We start from the raw sequence: 18,233 nt of genomic DNA on the forward strand, positions 1-18,233 counted from the left end.
AGCAGATGTACTCTGTGTAGGCTGCTAGGAGTTGGGAATTTACTCTGAAGGGAATGGGAAACCAATGATGGGTTTTAAGCAATGAAAAAATACAAAGATTTGAATTTGGGAAACATCATGTTGGCTAGTAGACTGGGTAAATAGACTAAAGGCAGTAGCAGCTTCGAAGCAAAACGATGAGTGCCCAAACCAAATCAGAGGCAGTAGGAACAGAGATGAGGAGACAGGCTGGAGACACTGTAAAAGGAGAACAGCAGAACTTGGTAATTACATTTGAGAAATATGGAGCAGAAAGATTTTAGGATACACTTAGATTTTTTTTTCTTTCATGATTTGGTGATATTATTAACTGAATGTCTAAATGCAGAAGAAGCAGGTTGATTTGGGGATGGAGAGAGAAAATGATGAGTTCAGATTTGGACATGAGTTTCTTGAAGGGCTTATGGGAAATCCACATGGGCTATCCTGGAGGTACTGAAATATTTACATTTGTAGTTCTTGACACATTTTGACTAGATTTGGTAATCTTTGGCTTTTAAGAGGGAAGATGAAGCCAAAAGAGTCAGTGAGATCCCAGATGATGGTTTGTAGAGTAAGGCTAAATGCCATTTTGAAGTCATTCAGAAGAGGAGGAACCCTTGAAGGACTAAGAGGGGTAAAATTTTTATTTAGTATCTATTATGTGCTGGGTATTATGCTATGTGCCTCACATATTATAATTCCACTTAAAATTCAATTATTCCTTCCTCTAAGAATATTAAAATCTCTAAGTTCAGATGGGGAAACTAAAGTGAAGTGAAGGACACTGTCCTTAAGTGAGCAAGCAGATGGGCTGGGATTTCCTAGGTGTACGTGACTCTGATGTGCTTTTGGTTCCACTTTGCCCACTTGTGGCAGAGAAACAGGAAAAGACCTTAGAGTATGGTGGAAATAAATAGACAAGATTTCAAGAAAGAAGAGCAAGTTTTCTACTCTGATATGAAGGAATGAGTATCTAACTACAGACCCTCCTACAAATGGGACAAATAAACAACATACTGGAGGGCTCTAGTGATGGGAAAAAAGCAGGTAGTTTTAGAGGGCTGTGGAAATCTAGACTAAGCAACAGAAGAAAGTGAGTTCTTCATTTTCTGTGACTTTGCCCTGAGAGTGCCTACGGTCATGCTGGTGGCAAGGCAGGGTGGCTAAAACTCTGAGAAAAAACCAAAACAAATCCAGCAGTCTTTTAGGCCAAAGGAACAACGGAAAGGAGCCCTGGGCTGCCAGAGAGTGAGAGGGGAACTTCAGAAAGGACAGAGCCAAAGAAGAATGCCTAATTCTATATTTAAACTCTGCACTACTCTTCAGCTGACTCATCAACCATGCCTGTGCAAAGCAAACACAAAGTGGCTGGCAACCACTCTTGAGAACTGAACTGAGGTCTGAGGCACGGCCAGCTGCAGGTATGACAGTGTACAATTAGAATCTAATCAGGCTGATTAATCGCTAAAGAAATACCATCAACACTCAAGAGCAATGTAAAAAAATACTGAGTCTACACAACATAACATTCGCAATGTCCAGGATATATTAAAAATTACTACATATACAAAAAGCTTGGAAATGTTGTCAGTTTTCAAGGGAAAAGATCAACAGCTGCCAACCCTGAGATGATCCAGACTCTATCATTATTAGGCAAGAACCTCAGTGAGGTAAAAAAAAGAAATGCTTACAATAAATAATAGGAAACCTCAGCAGAGTGACTGAAAGTGTAAAAAAGAACCAAATGGATATTTTAAACTAAAAAAATTGCACTAGATGCATGCAGATGTAAATGTACTTCTATAAATATGAGGTTTCTATATTTTATATAACATGGCACAATATTAACTCTATGAAGATTATGGAAACTTAAGGATGTAATCCACAGAAGAACCCCTAAAAAACACATGAAAAATCTAATAAATAAATTAAAATGCAATTCAAAAAAATTTCAAAGAATCCAAAAGAAGACAGAAAAGGGGGGAAAAGAGGAAAGCAAAAAAACAAAATAAAAAAACAAAACAAATGGGATAAACAAAAAACAGATAAAACTATACACCTAAATAAAACCTTATTAATAATTATATAATGTCACTGGACTAAACACTCCAATTAAAAGGTAGAGATTATCAGAACAGACAAAAAGACAATTATTTACTCTCTATAGGAGATATACTTTAAAGACACAGAGGAGTTGAAAGTAAATGGACAAAAGATATACCATGTAAACATTGGCATAAAAAGGCTGAAGTAGCTAAGTTAATATCAGATAAAACAAACTGCATTACAGTAAGTATTAACAAAGCTAAAGAGAGGTATTTCATAATGATGAAAGCATCAGTTCATCAGGAAGATGTAACAATAATAAATACATATGTAACATAGCTTCAACAGAACTAGTAAATAGCTTCAAAATCAAGGCATCAAGAATTGACAGACTTAAAAGGTCCACAATCATGGTAGAAAATTGTAACTTCTGTCTTTTAGCAATTGATAGAACGACTATATAAAATATCAGTAGAGACATGGAAGATCCGAACACATCATCATTAGACACATTACCACTACCTTGACCTAACTGATATTTATAGAACACTATACTCAACAACTGTAGATTACATGTTTTTGGCAATCACACATGGTTCATTCACCAAGACAGAGCACATAAAACTAGGCTCAATAAATTTAAATAACTGGAATAATACAGAGTATGTTTTCTGATAATAACAAAATTAAACTGAAAAATCAATAAGACATCTAGGAAATCACAAGTAATTGGAAATTAAAAAAAAAAAAACACTTCTAAATAACCCATGAATCAAAGAAGAAACTGCAAAGGAAACTAGAAAATATTTTAAACTGAATGAAGATAAAAAGCATACCATATCAAAATTGAAGTGCTTAGAGTGAAATTTACAACTTGTTAAGTTTATTTTTGGAGGGAAAAGGTCTAAAAATCAATGGTATAATGTATATTAAAAAAAAGGCAAAGAAAATCCAAAGTAGAAGGAAATAAAAAAGACAAAAGCAGAAACCCATGGAAAAAAAAAGACAATAGAAAAAATCAATAAAGTCAAAAGTTGGCTCCCTGAAAAGACCAACAAAACTGATAAATCCATAGCTAAACTGAAGAAAAAAAGAGAACACAAACACCAATAGAAACAATTAAAAAGAGGTTATCACTATGGGTCCTAAAGACATTAAATGGTTAGTAAGAGAATATTACATACAACATTATTCTGACAAATCAGGTAACTTTGATGAATAGACAAACACCTGGAAATTCACAAAATATCAAAGCTCATTCAAAAAGAAACAGATAACTTGAATAGCCTTTTACCTACTAACCAAATCGAATCTGTAGGTATAAACTTCCTACAAAGAAAACCACAGGCCCCGATGGCTTTACTGGTGAATTCTACTAAGCATGTAAGAAAGAAAATAATACAAGTTCTTTCAGAAAACAGAACAGGAGGAAATACTTCCAAACCTAATTAATGAGGGCAGTAATAACTTGATACCAAAATCAGACAAAGAAATTACAAGAGAACTATATACCAGTATCCCTTTTGACTATAGATACAAACATCTTTAACAAAAATTAAGTAGATCAAATCCAGGAATACATAAAAAGGTTAATACATCATAACCAAGGTGGGTTTGACATGAACTTCTGTATTTTATTAACAGAATAAAGGAGTAAAACCATTTGATCATTTCAATAGAGAAAAAAACTACTTGATGAAATACCATTTATAATAAAAAAAAGTGTCAGTAAACAAGGAATAGAAAGGAACTTATTTAATCTGATAAAGGCCATCTAACATCATACTTAAAATAGAAGAATACAGATGGAGTGCTTTCCCCCAAGTCAGGAAAGCACTGACCAACATCCACTCTCACCAGTTCTAGACTTATACTAGAGGTCCTAGCCAGTGAAACAAGATGGGGAAAAACAGGCATCTACTTGCATACAATATGATAGTTTACACAGAAAATGTTCATTCTGGCTGGGTAAGGCTTCCCAATTAGGGGAAACACAAACAAGAATGGTAGAGGATTAAGGACTACTAGAGAGAACAAAGAAAGGAGACTAGATTCTATTTCACAAGCTCTTTACAAAGCAGGGAAGTGTGCCATACATTATCCAAAGATTTACCTAAAATAGCTAAGATTACAAAAATATAGAAGCCTCAGCAATCTGGATTATTCTCTCATATAGAACATAAATGTTTACCACACAATAAGGGAGAAATTAAAAAGTGTCATATAAAAACCTAGCAATACAATCTCTACCTGCATAAAACAATCACAGTAATAAATGGATCAGAATTACTGGGCCAAGGTGTTTAAATGTTACTTACAGCTGAGGTGGGTATAATGAAATGACTCTAAATTAATATTAATTATGCCATCCATGACATAGTAGATAATTATGAGATGTTAAACCTCAAGGCTAAAATAACATTTAATTCTGGATAAAATCTCAACAAGGTAGAGAAGAAAAGACTGTTATGTATCCTTACCTATATTTTTAGTAAGTGAAACATATATTTAATATCTTCTCTATCAAGGGGTGCCTGGGTGGCTCAGTCAGTTAAGGGTCTGCCTTCGGCTCAGGTCACGATCTCATAGTCGTTGGATCAAGCCCTGCATCTCGCTCCGTGCTCAGTGGGGAGTCTACTTGAGATTCTCTCCCTCTGCCCCTCCCCCTGCTCTCTCTCAAAGAAATAAATCTTTAAAAAAATCTTCTCTATCAAATAATAAAAGCATATAGATTTTTGGTTCTTGGCTGCAATCACTTCTGCATGCTAACATTCTACCCCTAATTCAAAGTAATGTATTAAGTCTCCTACAATTTTAAAATTCAAAGTTCTCTTTTTTCTCTAAGTCAGAGGGTTTTGTTTTTTACTTAATATGTCATCATGGTTTTTATATGATTTAACTTAAAAAGCAAGGTCAAAACTATTTCTCTGAGTTCTGTTAACATAAGCAATTAGAGGGCGCCTGGGTGGCTCAGTTGTTAAGCGTCTGCCTTCAGCTCAGGTCATGATCCCAGGGTCCTGGGATCAAGTCCCACATTGGGCTCCCTGCTCAGCGGGAAGCCTGCTTCTCCCTCTCCCACTCTCCCTGCTTGTGTTCCCTCTCTCGCTATGTCTCTCTCTGTCAAATAAATAAAATCTTTAAAAGAAAAAAAAAACAAAAAATATAAGCAATTAGGTCTCTAATTGTCAGGGCCACTGCAGGGGAGCCTTAAACCAACTGCTAGTCTTCTTCCATCCAGTTCTCAAGGACAAAATTGGCGATGCCTCAGCAACCACAGTACCCAACTACACGAAGCCCGGGCTCTAGTGAGCAAACCCAAGATGAGAGCCCTTTTCCCTGCACTAGCCTCAACTCCCAGCCCCAAGTGACTAACAACAGGAATGAATTATAGTCTCTGAAGAATTTCTTTTCTTTTCTTTTTTAAGATTTTATTATTTGAGAGAGAGAGAGCAAGTGCAGGGGGGCAGGGAGAGGGAGAGATCTCAAGCAGACTCCGTGCTGAGCCCAACGTGGCACTCAATCCCACAACCCTGAGATTATGACCTGAGCCGAAATCAAGAGTTGATGCTTAACTGACTGAGCCACCTAGGTGTCCCTGAAGAATTTCTATTTCTAATTTGTCAGGAGACTTTTATTATCAGGCAAAGTGTAGGCACTCTGTCTTAACCCACAGACTGGACTTTCTCAAAATATGAGCTGTGATCATTAGGGGCAAAAAATCAGTTTAGTCAATCACTATCAGAATGTTTTAAAAATAATAGATGAGTGGGGGTACCTGGGTGGCTCAGTCGGTTAAGTGGCCAACTCTTGATTTTAGCTCAGGTCATTATCTCAGGATGGTGAGATTGAGCGCCCTGTCAGGCTCCGTGCTGGGTGTGGAGCCTGCTTAAGATTCTCTCTCTCCTTCTCCCTCTGCCCAGCACCCCATCACCCTGCATGCATGTGCTCTCTCTCAAATAAATAAAGTCTTTAAAAAAAAAAAGTAATAGATGAGTATAGAAAATATAAGCATGCATCACACAAAATAAGGAAAAATACTGTTCTGTGCAACCTTTGTTTCAATTACAGAAATACATATAGATGTATATTCTATATATATACAATTATGTGTGTGTATATATTTATAAATGCTTATGTATTGTGTATGGGGTCACAAAGTAAAATCTATTTTTTTTTTAGATTTTTATTTATATATTTGAGAGAGAGAGAGAACACAAGCGGGGTGAGGGTCAGAGGGAGAAGCAGATTCCCCGCTAAGCAGGGAGCGTGAAGTGGGACTCAATCCAGGGACTTCGGGGATAATGACCCGAGCCAAAGGCAGATGCTCAATGACTGAGCCACCAAGGCACCCCTAAAATCTATTTCTTATCTTGGGTAGTGATCAAAATATGTTCGACAGCTACTGCTAGAAGAGAAGGAAAAAGATGTGGAACTACAGAAAAGGAGACTATGTAAATTCCCTGCCTGGAAACAAGAATGCTAAGACCTTTTGGTTTGTCATATTGGCCTGATTTTTGATATTTTTCTGATCATCAATAACTTAGAGAACTCTTAATAAAAACAATTATTTTATGATGGCAGCTTGAATAATATTTCATCACAATGAGATGAGCATGTTGGGGGAAAAGAAGAGAATAGAGAAAACATCCAAGTGTGCTTTCACTGTGCTGGGGGGAAAACAGACTTGTCTTCTCCTACCCTCCTATATGAATTTGGTGTCCTTAAGTTTTGGGGGCCTGTTAAATCCCCATCCATGTCACCTCAGAAGTTCCCTTCTCCTTTTGATTTGTGAAATCATCCCCTCCCAAGCTTCTTCCTTACACTCACTGTTACTTCTCTGTAGCTTCTTTACTCTCTAAATATTTCTCCTTGGAGTTCACTGATAGTGTCTGTCTCCATCTCCCTCTCTTTTAACTCTACTCAGGTGATCTAAATCCATCCAACTGTTGACACCTATTACCTTTGTACAGTTATATTATACCACTTTACAGGTGTAGAAACTAAGGCAAGAGAAAACTATTTAACTTGTCTGAGGTCCTACAGCTAGTTAAATAGCTGAGATGGCATTCATATATAGGGAGTTTGGCCCCAGAGTCTGCTATCCAGTATTATTTACTTAGTAAATATAAAAAAAAATATTTAGTAAGCCAATGAATGATGATGGCAAGGTGTAGTAGACACAACTCTTTTGCATCAGTGAGGTCTGAGTTTACCAGCATCAGGACTTTGAGCAAGTTATTATTTCTAAGTTGTGTAAAATAGGGATAATAATACACAACTTGAACAGTTGCTGTAACATTTCAATATATGGCATGTGACTGGCAAGTAGCAGGTGCTAAATAAAGGCTATTACTACCATTAAAATGAATGATATCCTTGTTTTGTAAGAGTTATCTACTGTCAACTACATACGGCTCTGAATCTCATACCAACATTATATTTTATTAAACTTCCTGAGTATATTTATGTTAATATGTAAAAAAAAAAAAAAAAAAAAGGAATTTACCCTGATTTCACACCTTACAAATAAACATTAGAGTTTCTCAACCTTGGCATTATTGACATTTTGGGCCCAGGAATTTCTTTTTGTCGGGGGCTGTCTTACGCACTGCAAGATGTTTAACAGCACTAGATGCCCTGGCACTAGATGCCAAGAGCACCCCACTCCTAGTCATGACAGTCAAAAACATCTCCAGCTTTGTTAAATGTTCCCTAGGGAAAATCACCCTCATAGAGAATCACCACTTTACTGGGATCGTACTAGGCTGTACTGCCCTAAGACACAGTGAATACTTGAAGACTCTTGCTTCCCTTGCTTATGATAAAATTCTCATAAGTAGAACACAATCTGTAGACACCAACAGGGTCTATTTTTAAGTTCTAGAAAATATAAACACACATGTATCCTTTCTCTTTAGGATAATTATCAGCAGCTACTTTTGGTATGTGCAGAGGATTTGGAATTATTTTTAAAATGTGACATCTCCCACTCATCCAAACAATTCTAAAACCCACTTTGATATATAGAGTCAAAGATTAAATTCTTTTACCTTTAGGGCTGAGATTATAGTTTGCTCAGCTGCTGGTGGGAATGAGCTCTGACTGGAAACCACCTAGAACAAGGTTTTGTTTCATACAGTTAAAGTTTTAAGTCATTTATTTTTATAAATACTAATTTTGGTCATAACATGATAAAACTGTTTCCACAGACACATAAAATAGTATCATTACTTTAGATCATATCTCATACATGTTTTAAAAACTCATGAGTATTTCTTAGTTAAGATAGGTTGAAAACTACTTTCCTGTATATAGCAATTATACTATATAAAGCAATTATACTATATACTTCAAATAATCAAAACATTAAGAGTTCTAAGAGTTGACTTTCCTTTATTCACTTTAGATAGGTTTTAATTACAAAGTTTTAACTTGAAAAGGTCAGTCTAAAGCTGTATTTACATATTTCTTTTAAAAAATTCACTTTTCTCCAGGCTGACTATAATTTTCAACAAGTCTTTAAAATACAAATATCAAACATTTACAAATCAATACAAATATAATGAAGATTCCAAAAGTATCAATAAAAGCATTTAAATCAGCCTAAATAAAGAGATACTTTCATTGACTGTGATGCTTTAGAGTAATAATGAAAGGGAATGGAAAATACATCATTTATTTACTTCCGTTACTTACTTTTCTGAGGTTTACTTGTTAATGCTTTAAAATATATTGTTAAATGTGTGACATACACATTTTTGGAAACTCCTAATTGACAAAAGGACTAAATTTACGTAAATAGTCACTTAAAATTATTCGAAAATCCTATTGAGCATATTAAAACTCAAATTAAAGGTCATGTTTTCAAGCGCATCCCCTAACCTTTAGCTTCCTTCAGGTCTTCTAAATATTTACCTCTCTACTTACTAAATATTTTGGAAATAATTTATAGAGAGAAAACATGAGCTATTCAATTCAAGGGCTGGGTTGAAAGTATTGCTTTCCCGGTAATTATAAATGAAGGCAAACAAGTTAAAGTTCATCATTAAAAAATTACATTAGTAAAACAACAGCAAAAAGAATATATATTTTTACTTCCAAGGAGCCATCAGTGATTATAACATAAAAATTCACTGTGTTTAATGCAGCTCCTTCCCCCCTTCTTTGTGCAAAGATGGAATCTTTCCATGTTGAAGGGATTAAGAGTTCGTTGAAATTATGCTTTTCAATAGGTATGAAACACATATGATTTACCCTTCAATCATTTCCTCAATAAACTTGACTATACCAACCAAGCCTGATGATCTAGAGTTCGTATGTTTTAAACCAAATAGATAGAGAAAAGTGACACAAATGATAAAGGCCAGGAACAAGAACTGTTAAGAAGAGTTCATTCTGCAGCTTACTTTATGGTCATCAGGTTTTCATTGTATTCTTTTGCCAAAAATTAAATAATAATTCCTTGTTGTCTAAATTTGAGGTGAAAAGAAAGAAGCTGAAATTAAGTCAAAAGAACTTAATTAAAAGAAAATAAAGATTACCTTTGTTACTGATTGGTACAACTTATACAGTGAATTCACTACTGCCACGTTTCTTCTCTGCCCTTCTGTAAGAGGCCCAATCACCTGGCTTGCATCTCCTTGTGTGGAGAGCTGTAAGAATTCAACACAAAAAGAAATTACCAAGATGATAGTTCATATTTAACAGGGAAGCTCATGCCCTCCTGACCAAAAAAAATAAATAAAATGGTAACTGTAAATATCCAAGTCAAGTGTTGGACTTCAGGCACAGCCAGGAGGAACCCCTGTAGAGAGAACACCATGAATGGGGAAACCCAATTAACCCAACTGTGTGCACAAGAACATCTTCCATCAACACTTCAGAGCTGATGGACCCGAGGTACATGTGATGCAAAAGCCCAGGATGTGCTGGTATTTTCATACATCAGCACAGTACTCTCAGGGAATACCTTCTGGCAACTGCCAATAGTCTTTCCACTCAAAAACTCAGAAATAAGCCATCAAAACAAAAACAAGAAAAAAAAAAAAAAAGAAAAGTAAATAAAGGAAGGGAGGGAAGGAGGAATAAAAATAAGCCTTCATCCTATTTACATCTGACAGCCATCATACTACTCCATGAAATAGGTGGCGAAAAGAGGGTTTTACTTTCATTTTTATAGATTAAAAATATGCTTGAAAAAGGAAGTTAGCTAAGATTATACTGTATAGAGATGATCAGTAGAAGTGGTATTAAGAACTTTTTACTCCTCACCTTTAATTTAGTTCTGAACACATGAGTTTTAGGAGAGGACATGTAATGCTTAAAGAGTTAATTTAGAATTCTTATAGTTTGATATGAGAAAAGAATCTACATATAAACTATTCTCATATTGATCAGAGTTTAATCAAGTCCTCTGTAACAACTGTTTTTTTCTTTTTTTTAAAGATTTTATTTATTCATTTGAGACACAGAGATACAGAGAGAGAGAGTATGAGCAGTGGGAGAGGCAGAGGGAGAGGGAGAAGCAGACTCCCCGCTGAGCCAGGAGCCTGATGTGGGGCTCGATTCCCGGACCCTGGGATCATGAACTGAGCCAAAGGCAGACGCTTAACCATCTGAGCCACCCAGGCGCCCCTGTTTTTTTCTTTTTTAAAGATTCACTTATTTATTTTAGAGAGAGAGAGCATGTGCACAAGTGGGGATGGGAGAGAGAGAGAGAGAGAGAATCCAAGTAAATTCCCTGCTGCACATGGAGCCTGACACTGGGCTCAATCCCAGGTCCCCAAGATCATGACCTGAGCTGAAATTAAGAGTTGGATGCTTAACTGACTGAGCCACCCAAGTGCCCCTGTACAATTTTTTTTTAAAGGTGGATTAAATTTGAGTAGGACAAATAAAAATGATCTAAGTCAACTCCATGAATGTGGATATAGATCTCAACATGTGAAAAACTGGCCTTTTAGGAGAGCTGGGAAACTAAGATCATCTTGCCTTTGTTATAGCTAGCCAAATAAAGTCTGGGAGAAAGAAATACTGTTTTGCTTTCTACTTTCCTTTGATGAACTCACATACATACATTTATAAAAATTACACTCAATGCCTACTTTATCAATTCCTACTTGCAGTAATAAAATTCAATTTAAAAATATTAAAACTGCAATTAAAGGGAATATTCCTTTGTTAACATTACAATCCGTGATGATGGCTACAAAGTCAACATAAGACCTTTTGACATCAGGTTAAAGAACTCCAGTTTATTATGCTTTTCCTTATGGACATGGTCACCACCTTGCAATCAAGTTGAGCTCTAAAACTGGAGAATAAAGTGGCAGTCATCAGTGGCACCAGTGTTTACGGCAGACTCAAGGTGTCAAATGCCAAATACGTATCTATCAGTAAAGGCATTTAAAAGTTACGAACTCTAGCTATACAATTTTTAAAAATCCAATTTCTCTTACTTTTCATGAGATTCTCTCCAAATAATTTTGAAGTAGTAACATAGAAAAGAAATGGGAAAAGGAAAAAATTTTTCTTATGTTTTCTTATGTCTATTTATTTTATATATTCCATACTTAATGGATGCTGCTAGAAAAGCATGAAGATCCTTTTATTACTGATAAATGACCATGTTTTGGGGGTTTAAAAGTATAAAAAGGCCTGTCAGACCCATGATGATGCTATGATAAAAAAGACGAATAGTAACAAATGCTGGACAGAATGTGGAGACATCATAACCCTCATACACTGCTTGTGAGAACATAAAATGGAGTGGCCACTTTGGAAAACCAGTCTGGCGATTCCTCAAAGATAAACACAGAGTGACCATATACCCAGCAATTCGATTCCTTGTTACATACACAAGAAAAATAAAAACACATGTTCACAAAAAGTGTATATAAATGTTCACAGCAACATTATCCCATAGTGTAATAGCCCCAAAATGAAAACAACCCAGATGTCAACTGATAAGTAGATAAGATGTAGTCTATTCGTACAATGGAACACTGCCCAGCAAAAAAAAAAGGAATGAAGTTCTGAGACATGCTATAATGTGGATGAACCTTGAAAACATTTTAACTAAAAGAAGTCAATCACAAAAGGCCTCATATGGAATGATTACATTTACATGAAATATCCAGAATAAGCAAATCCAGAGGCAAAAAGCAGATTAGTAATTAGGTGATGGGAAGTGACTGCTAATGGGTAGGTGGTTTCATGTTGGGGTGAAGAAATGTTCTAAGTGAATATACTAAAAATATACTAAAAACCACTGAATTGTACACTTACATGGGTGAATTATATATTAATAAAGCTGATTTTTAAAAAAGTATAGAAAGAAAAATAGTATAGAAAGTATAGAAAAGAAAAATCCCCAGACTTCAAGTGTTATCTGCTGGATACCTCAAGCCTTGTAAAAACTAAGGTTAAAATAAGACGGCTAAATTGGAGACCTACAAAGTTCTGCAAAGAAAATATTACACTTAGAAGAGCAAAACATTGATTATATAAAAGAACTAAAGATGAAATATCACTGTGCCAAAAACAAGGAACAAAATTCAAATATCAGAGTGAAAATATAAAACTAGAAGATTGGAAATTTAAGATAATCTGCTACTAATCCTGTTTTTATAGCACAGAATGCAGTCAGCCCAACACCTGAGTGGTTGGTGGATCGCCCTGCTTCTCTCCAACACCCTTCCTGCCATGATTATTTTCAAATTTACAAAACATTACATAAATAAGAATAGTGCAAGGAGCACTCATCGACACTTTACCCAGATGCACTTATTTTTTAAAAAAAGATTTATTTACTTATATTAGGGGGGAGAAGGATCAGAGGAAGAGGGAGAGAATCTCAAGCAGACTCCCCACTGAGCACGGAGCCCCACTGGGGGCTCAATCTCACAACCCTGAGATCATGACCTGAGCTGAAATCAAGAGCCAGACACTTAACTGAGTGACCCAGGTGCCCCTAAATCAAATATTTTTAATAAAAACTTCGAAAAGTTCTCATAAACCTTTAGTTATACAGTTATATCTATACTTATTTTTCTGTAAGTGGTGAGCATAGCTGTATAATTACCAAATTAATTTTTAATGAGGAATTTATATTAAGATAAGATCTTTGATCTAATACATGCTTTCTATCCAATTTTGGGGTTCACAGCAAAAAAAGTACATACAAAAGGCAAAGTAGTATTATTATTTTATTATTTTAATGAAAAATATAAAGGGCAAATATTTGGCTCTCAGATTGTCTCCTCCCCTCCCACTCATATAGAAGATGTCAGTAATCAAGTAGTCCTGTTCCGGTCTCGCAAACACAGTGCTCCAGGCAGTGACGACCAATTTCTTAAACCTGACACGAGGGATGAAATCAATTTGTAATCCCTGATCTATGTCATATCAGTTTTTCTGAACAGATGGTCCAATGATTCTAAGTGTACTCATCTAAATGTTTTCTAGGTCAAGAGATGGTAATGAACAATATATTCCAAGAGCCTTAAAGCTGCTATATCCTTACTTATCCCACTATTACAAATGTATCCTAAGAATATAAGAAAGTTATATGAACAAAGATAATGCTATTTATAAAACAGAGAAATTGGAAAACCCCACATGTCTAAGAATAAGAGAATAGTTAGGTATATTAGGCAATTCGCATTGTGTAAGAAAAAACAATGGGAGGTGCTTATGTTACAGAGCTAACTAAAAACAAACAAACAAACAAACAGCAAATTAGTCTGTGCAGGAGTTCACTCTCACAAAAAGACTGGAAAGAAAGCAAAAATGTTAAGAAATATTATGAAACATTACACAGTGAGGAAAGTTACTAAAATATTAGTAAAGGGCATTGTGGAATTCCATTAAGTATTTAAAAAGGTTCATTTGTAGAATGCACTTAGAAACTTTTGCACAAGATAATTTTATCCAATGATAAAAACAAAAGATGTACAATCTCCATCCCTGTAAGATTTAAGATAATATGACAAAATAAACTGCTTTGGTCATTGTTTACTTGCCCAAAAGAAGGTTTGGGGGAAAGATACTTTCTTTTTTTTTTAAGATTTATTTGGTTGAGCGAGGTGGAGGAGAGAGAGAGAGTGCATTGGGGGGTAGGGGCAGAGGGAGAGGGAGAGAGAGAATCTCATGCAGACTCCCCGCAGAGTATGGAGCCCAACCTCACAACCCTGAGATGACCAAAGCCGAAATCAAGCATTGGACGCTTAACCGACTGAGCTACCCAAGGGCCCCAAGATAGTTTCTTTTGATTTACTAATCTGTGACACAGATGAAAATAACTGATTTTTATTTCCTTTATTTACTTATCAAATACCTTCATCATAGATTACCTGGTTGAGATTAAGGAATACAAGAAGAATAATTAAATATCACTTAGCTCATTATAACATGTCAATTATCCTATAAAAAACAAAATTAAACACATACACGCACTCACAATTAAATGATCAAACATCTCTAGTCTGTAACACATTAAGAATTATATTGTATTTGGAACTCAGACATAGGGCATGTTTCTGCAAACGTACAGCAAATGACAAATTCGTAGATTTCTGTAGCAATTCTTCATTTCCCTGGCATGTCAGCTTAACTAAACTTCCCTGACAAATGAAACTAATTTTCTTAGATGCTAAAACTATCAGAAAATATTTCCAAGAAAATCCTTCTACAGTGTATGTCACACGTTTCTGGTTTCATAAATAAGGCACACAGAACATGTACCTTAAGAAGGCAAATTCGAGGGGCACCTGGGTGGCTCAGACGGTTAAGCGGCTGCCTTCGGCTCAGGTCATGATCCCAGGGTCCTGGGATCGAGTCCCACATCGGGCTCCCTGCTCCTTGGGAGCCTGCTTCTCCCTCTGCTTCTCTCTCTCTCTCTGTCTCTCATGAATAAATAAATAAAATCTTAAAAAATATATATTTAAAAAAAAAGAAGGCAAATTCGACTTAAAATAAACCACTGTATGTGCTCACTAGTGTTCCAGTGAATTGTGTTTGTTTGACTACACATTTCTGTTTTAAAAGTGACTCCATCAGAGCTTAGTGGGTATATATGGCTGCTTGCCCCTTCACTCATGTCTTTAGAAATGTTGTCTTTCCTTTTTCTTTAACTTTTAGAGATTTTTAGGAATCCATCTCTTATTCCTAAGGTATTAGTTTTCTCTTCTTGGTCTTCTCTTATCTCCCCTCATCCTGGTCTAACTTGCTTTAAAGTGGGAAAAGAGAGGACTAATCACATGATAGCTGGGAGATGTTCCTATGAATGAAGTGTATACTGTGACATCAGCTCTAGCAGTTCAGAGGATATTTTTATTCCCTTCTTGGTTCTTATTTATATTTCAGACTGTTGAATGTGTCCAACATTTGACCACTTGATTAAAAAAAAAAGGAAGTGTTACTACATATCTATTTATCTAAAAGTAAGAACAGGTACATTTAACCACAGAACAGATTCAACAGTAATGCTATGTTTTGACATCAGATTAAGGCTTCACACAAATCTGTTATCAAAGAGATGACAGCTTGAAATGAACCCATTTAGACAGCTGAATGAACTGCCCTTTAGACAGTTAACATACAACCAAAAAGGTGGAAATAAGAGCAAATCTTGTTTATATGCACATAGGAATGACATGTAGCTTTATAATTCGAAACTGTGTTGCTCATACATCCTGTATTCCTGTTACAAAGCCATTTTATCAACCTATTTTTCTCATTAACCTCCTCTAGATCTTCCACACTCCTGTCCTTTAGGTCAAAATGTCCACCTGACACACGGGATTTGGTAACCACAGAGGGTGGGAAAGGCGAACACAATTTGCTCAGAATGGATCATTTAGAGCTCTTATTTATTTCTCTTCTAAGGACCTTATGCTTTTGAACAACAGATGGAATTTCCACCTACCCACGACCAATCACTGGCTCCTAAACACTGGCCTTGTTAATTAAATTTAGAGTCACAAGTCTGCATATTTTTAATTCCTTGAAGAAGAGAGAACTGTTCACTGTCAGGTATACTGAGCTTTCCCCATTTTCCAATAATGAATACTATGATTGATTCATTAATCAACAGAAAAACTCTTTACATGAAGCATACAGAAGGAGGCCTCTTTGATTTACAATACTTTGGGTTTAGTACAGAGTGAATTTCAAACTATAGATTTTCCAAAAGAAATGAAAGTTTATTATCCTCAGGGATATGGAAAAACTAAAATCCCAGCATCCTATATTAAGGCCTAAATTAACTAATAAAATTAAAAAAAAATAATTTCCTAGCATCCTACTATTAAAACCTAAGTTAGCTAATAAAATTAAAAAAAATAATTAGTAGTTTATATATTTGCAAATATAGACTACTACTTTCAGTTTTTGAGAGATGTAAGTTCTAATGTAATTAAACCTACAATCTTGAATGCAGTATTAATTTTCATAGCAAAGTTCTTCATGTAGAGTCAAAAGATAAATTTCAATTTAACTAAAGTCCTAATAACAAAAAAAAATTTATATTATTGAACTCCAAAGTAATAAGCCTCTCTCTCTGAATATTAACCTTACTAGTAGTGTTTATAATGTTAAACCAGGAAAAAAAAAAAAAAGATTACCTGGTTGAGAGCAATTATTATCTAAAAAAACTAGAAATTTATTTTGCAAAATCTGGCAAAGCCTTTCTAACTTTTTATCTGCCTTAAATGACTACAACTGTCTGAGAAGGAGTCTTAAGGAAGTAATTCTAAAGAGTATCATTCTACAGTGACCTGATTAACCCCCTGACCCACACAACTTCCCATTTTAATAGTGGATTTGTCAATTTCTGAAATTCTATCTATTCATTTTATTAGTCTGAGGCTGCCTTGTAAAGTGTATCATAATTCTTATACTTTTCTAGTAAATTGTTTTTTCTCATTTTATGACACCCCCAAATCCCTAGTAATGCTTTTTGCTTTAGAATCTATTTTGTCTGATATTATTATAGCTCTTCTTTTTATCAGCTTTCATCTAATTAGTATTTGCTTGAAATATTTTTTTAAGATTTATTTGTTTATTTATCAAGGGGTGGGGAGAGAGAGCACAAGCAGGGGAAGCGGCAGGCAGAGGGAGAAGCAGGCTCCCCACTGAGCAAGGAGCCTGATGCGGGACTTGATCCCAGCACCCTGGGATCATGACCTGAGCCGAAGGCAGATACTTAACTGACTCAGCCACCCAGGTGTCCCTGAAATATTTTTTCTCCATTCTTTTACTTCATCCTTTATATGTCCTTATTGATGAGAGATAGAAGCAAAAAAATGTTCACCTTTAGCCCAGAAGGCTGACTTAGAGCCTGCATAGTTCCGATAAGGATCAAATACATACTGGTTGCTACATTCTTAAAGGGTCTCATGACTGCCTGTTCATCTCACCGATAGTTAATATCAAGCTGAATGATAAGCACCAGAGAAATCTTGCTAAAGTAGTTTTATGAGTGGAAGTTGAAGAAGACATTTATGACCTCATATTCCTTGCTTGTTTCCTCCCCTTTGAGCACTAAGCATATAACCATCAGCTTCATACAGCAAAAAGTGCAACTCTTTCGGCACACAGGTCCTATCCCTGGGCTATAAGAAAAGCACCTTTCTGCACCAAAAATGTCTCAAGAATTCTTTTTTGACTGTTTGCTTGCTTGTGAACCCACATCACTTATGTTTTAGGTGTATCACACAAAGCTAAATTTATTGTTTCTATCCAAGTTGAGAAATGTCTGTGGTCAGTTTAGTCTATTTACATTTATTGTGATCAGTGATATATTTGAAATCCATCTTTACTATGTAATTCTCATATGATTTTCTTTGCTTCTTTTTATTCCGTTCATTTCTCAGCCTTTTATTGAACTGATACTTTTCTCTTTTACCCATTTTTCCATCAGTTCATTTAGAAGTTATACATTCTATTTCTATTCTTTCAGTGGTCATAATTAAATTGTTAAAATTCATATTCAATTTAAGCCAAAATATCTATGGCTTTACAGTCCTCCTGAATAATATAAGCATTTTAAGAATGCTTTAAAATTCATTACCCCTTCTCCTCATTTCAAACTTTAATGTGGATAAGTATTTCAGTTCTATCTTATTTATATGTCCCAAATTAGTCACTATTATTTCTTATTTTAT

The 18,233-nt window shown here is 35.3% G+C and overlaps 1 protein-coding gene across 3 annotated transcripts in view; it reads right to left on the reverse strand.

Moving 5' to 3' along the window:
• COG5 (component of oligomeric golgi complex 5) overlaps window positions 1–18,233 on the reverse strand; it is a 307,029-nt gene that overhangs the window by 29,131 nt on the left and 259,665 nt on the right. For all 3 annotated transcript variants that reach the window (XM_064575411.1, XM_064575412.1, XM_064575410.1), the window contains 2 exons: window positions 9,609–9,719; window positions 8,118–8,180 (listed from right to left, as the gene is read on the reverse strand). In XM_064575411.1, the coding sequence (XP_064431481.1) occupies window positions 8,118–8,180; window positions 9,609–9,719 (174 nt within the window). The remainder of the gene's footprint in view (window positions 1–8,117; window positions 8,181–9,608; window positions 9,720–18,233) is intronic.

The sequence above is a fragment of the Mirounga angustirostris genome, unplaced genomic scaffold (genome assembly GCF_029215605.1).
Source record: "Mirounga angustirostris isolate CCGP_5_RB_7025 unplaced genomic scaffold, mMirAng1.0.hap1 SCAF_12, whole genome shotgun sequence".
Lineage (NCBI taxonomy): Eukaryota > Metazoa > Chordata > Mammalia > Carnivora > Phocidae > Mirounga > Mirounga angustirostris.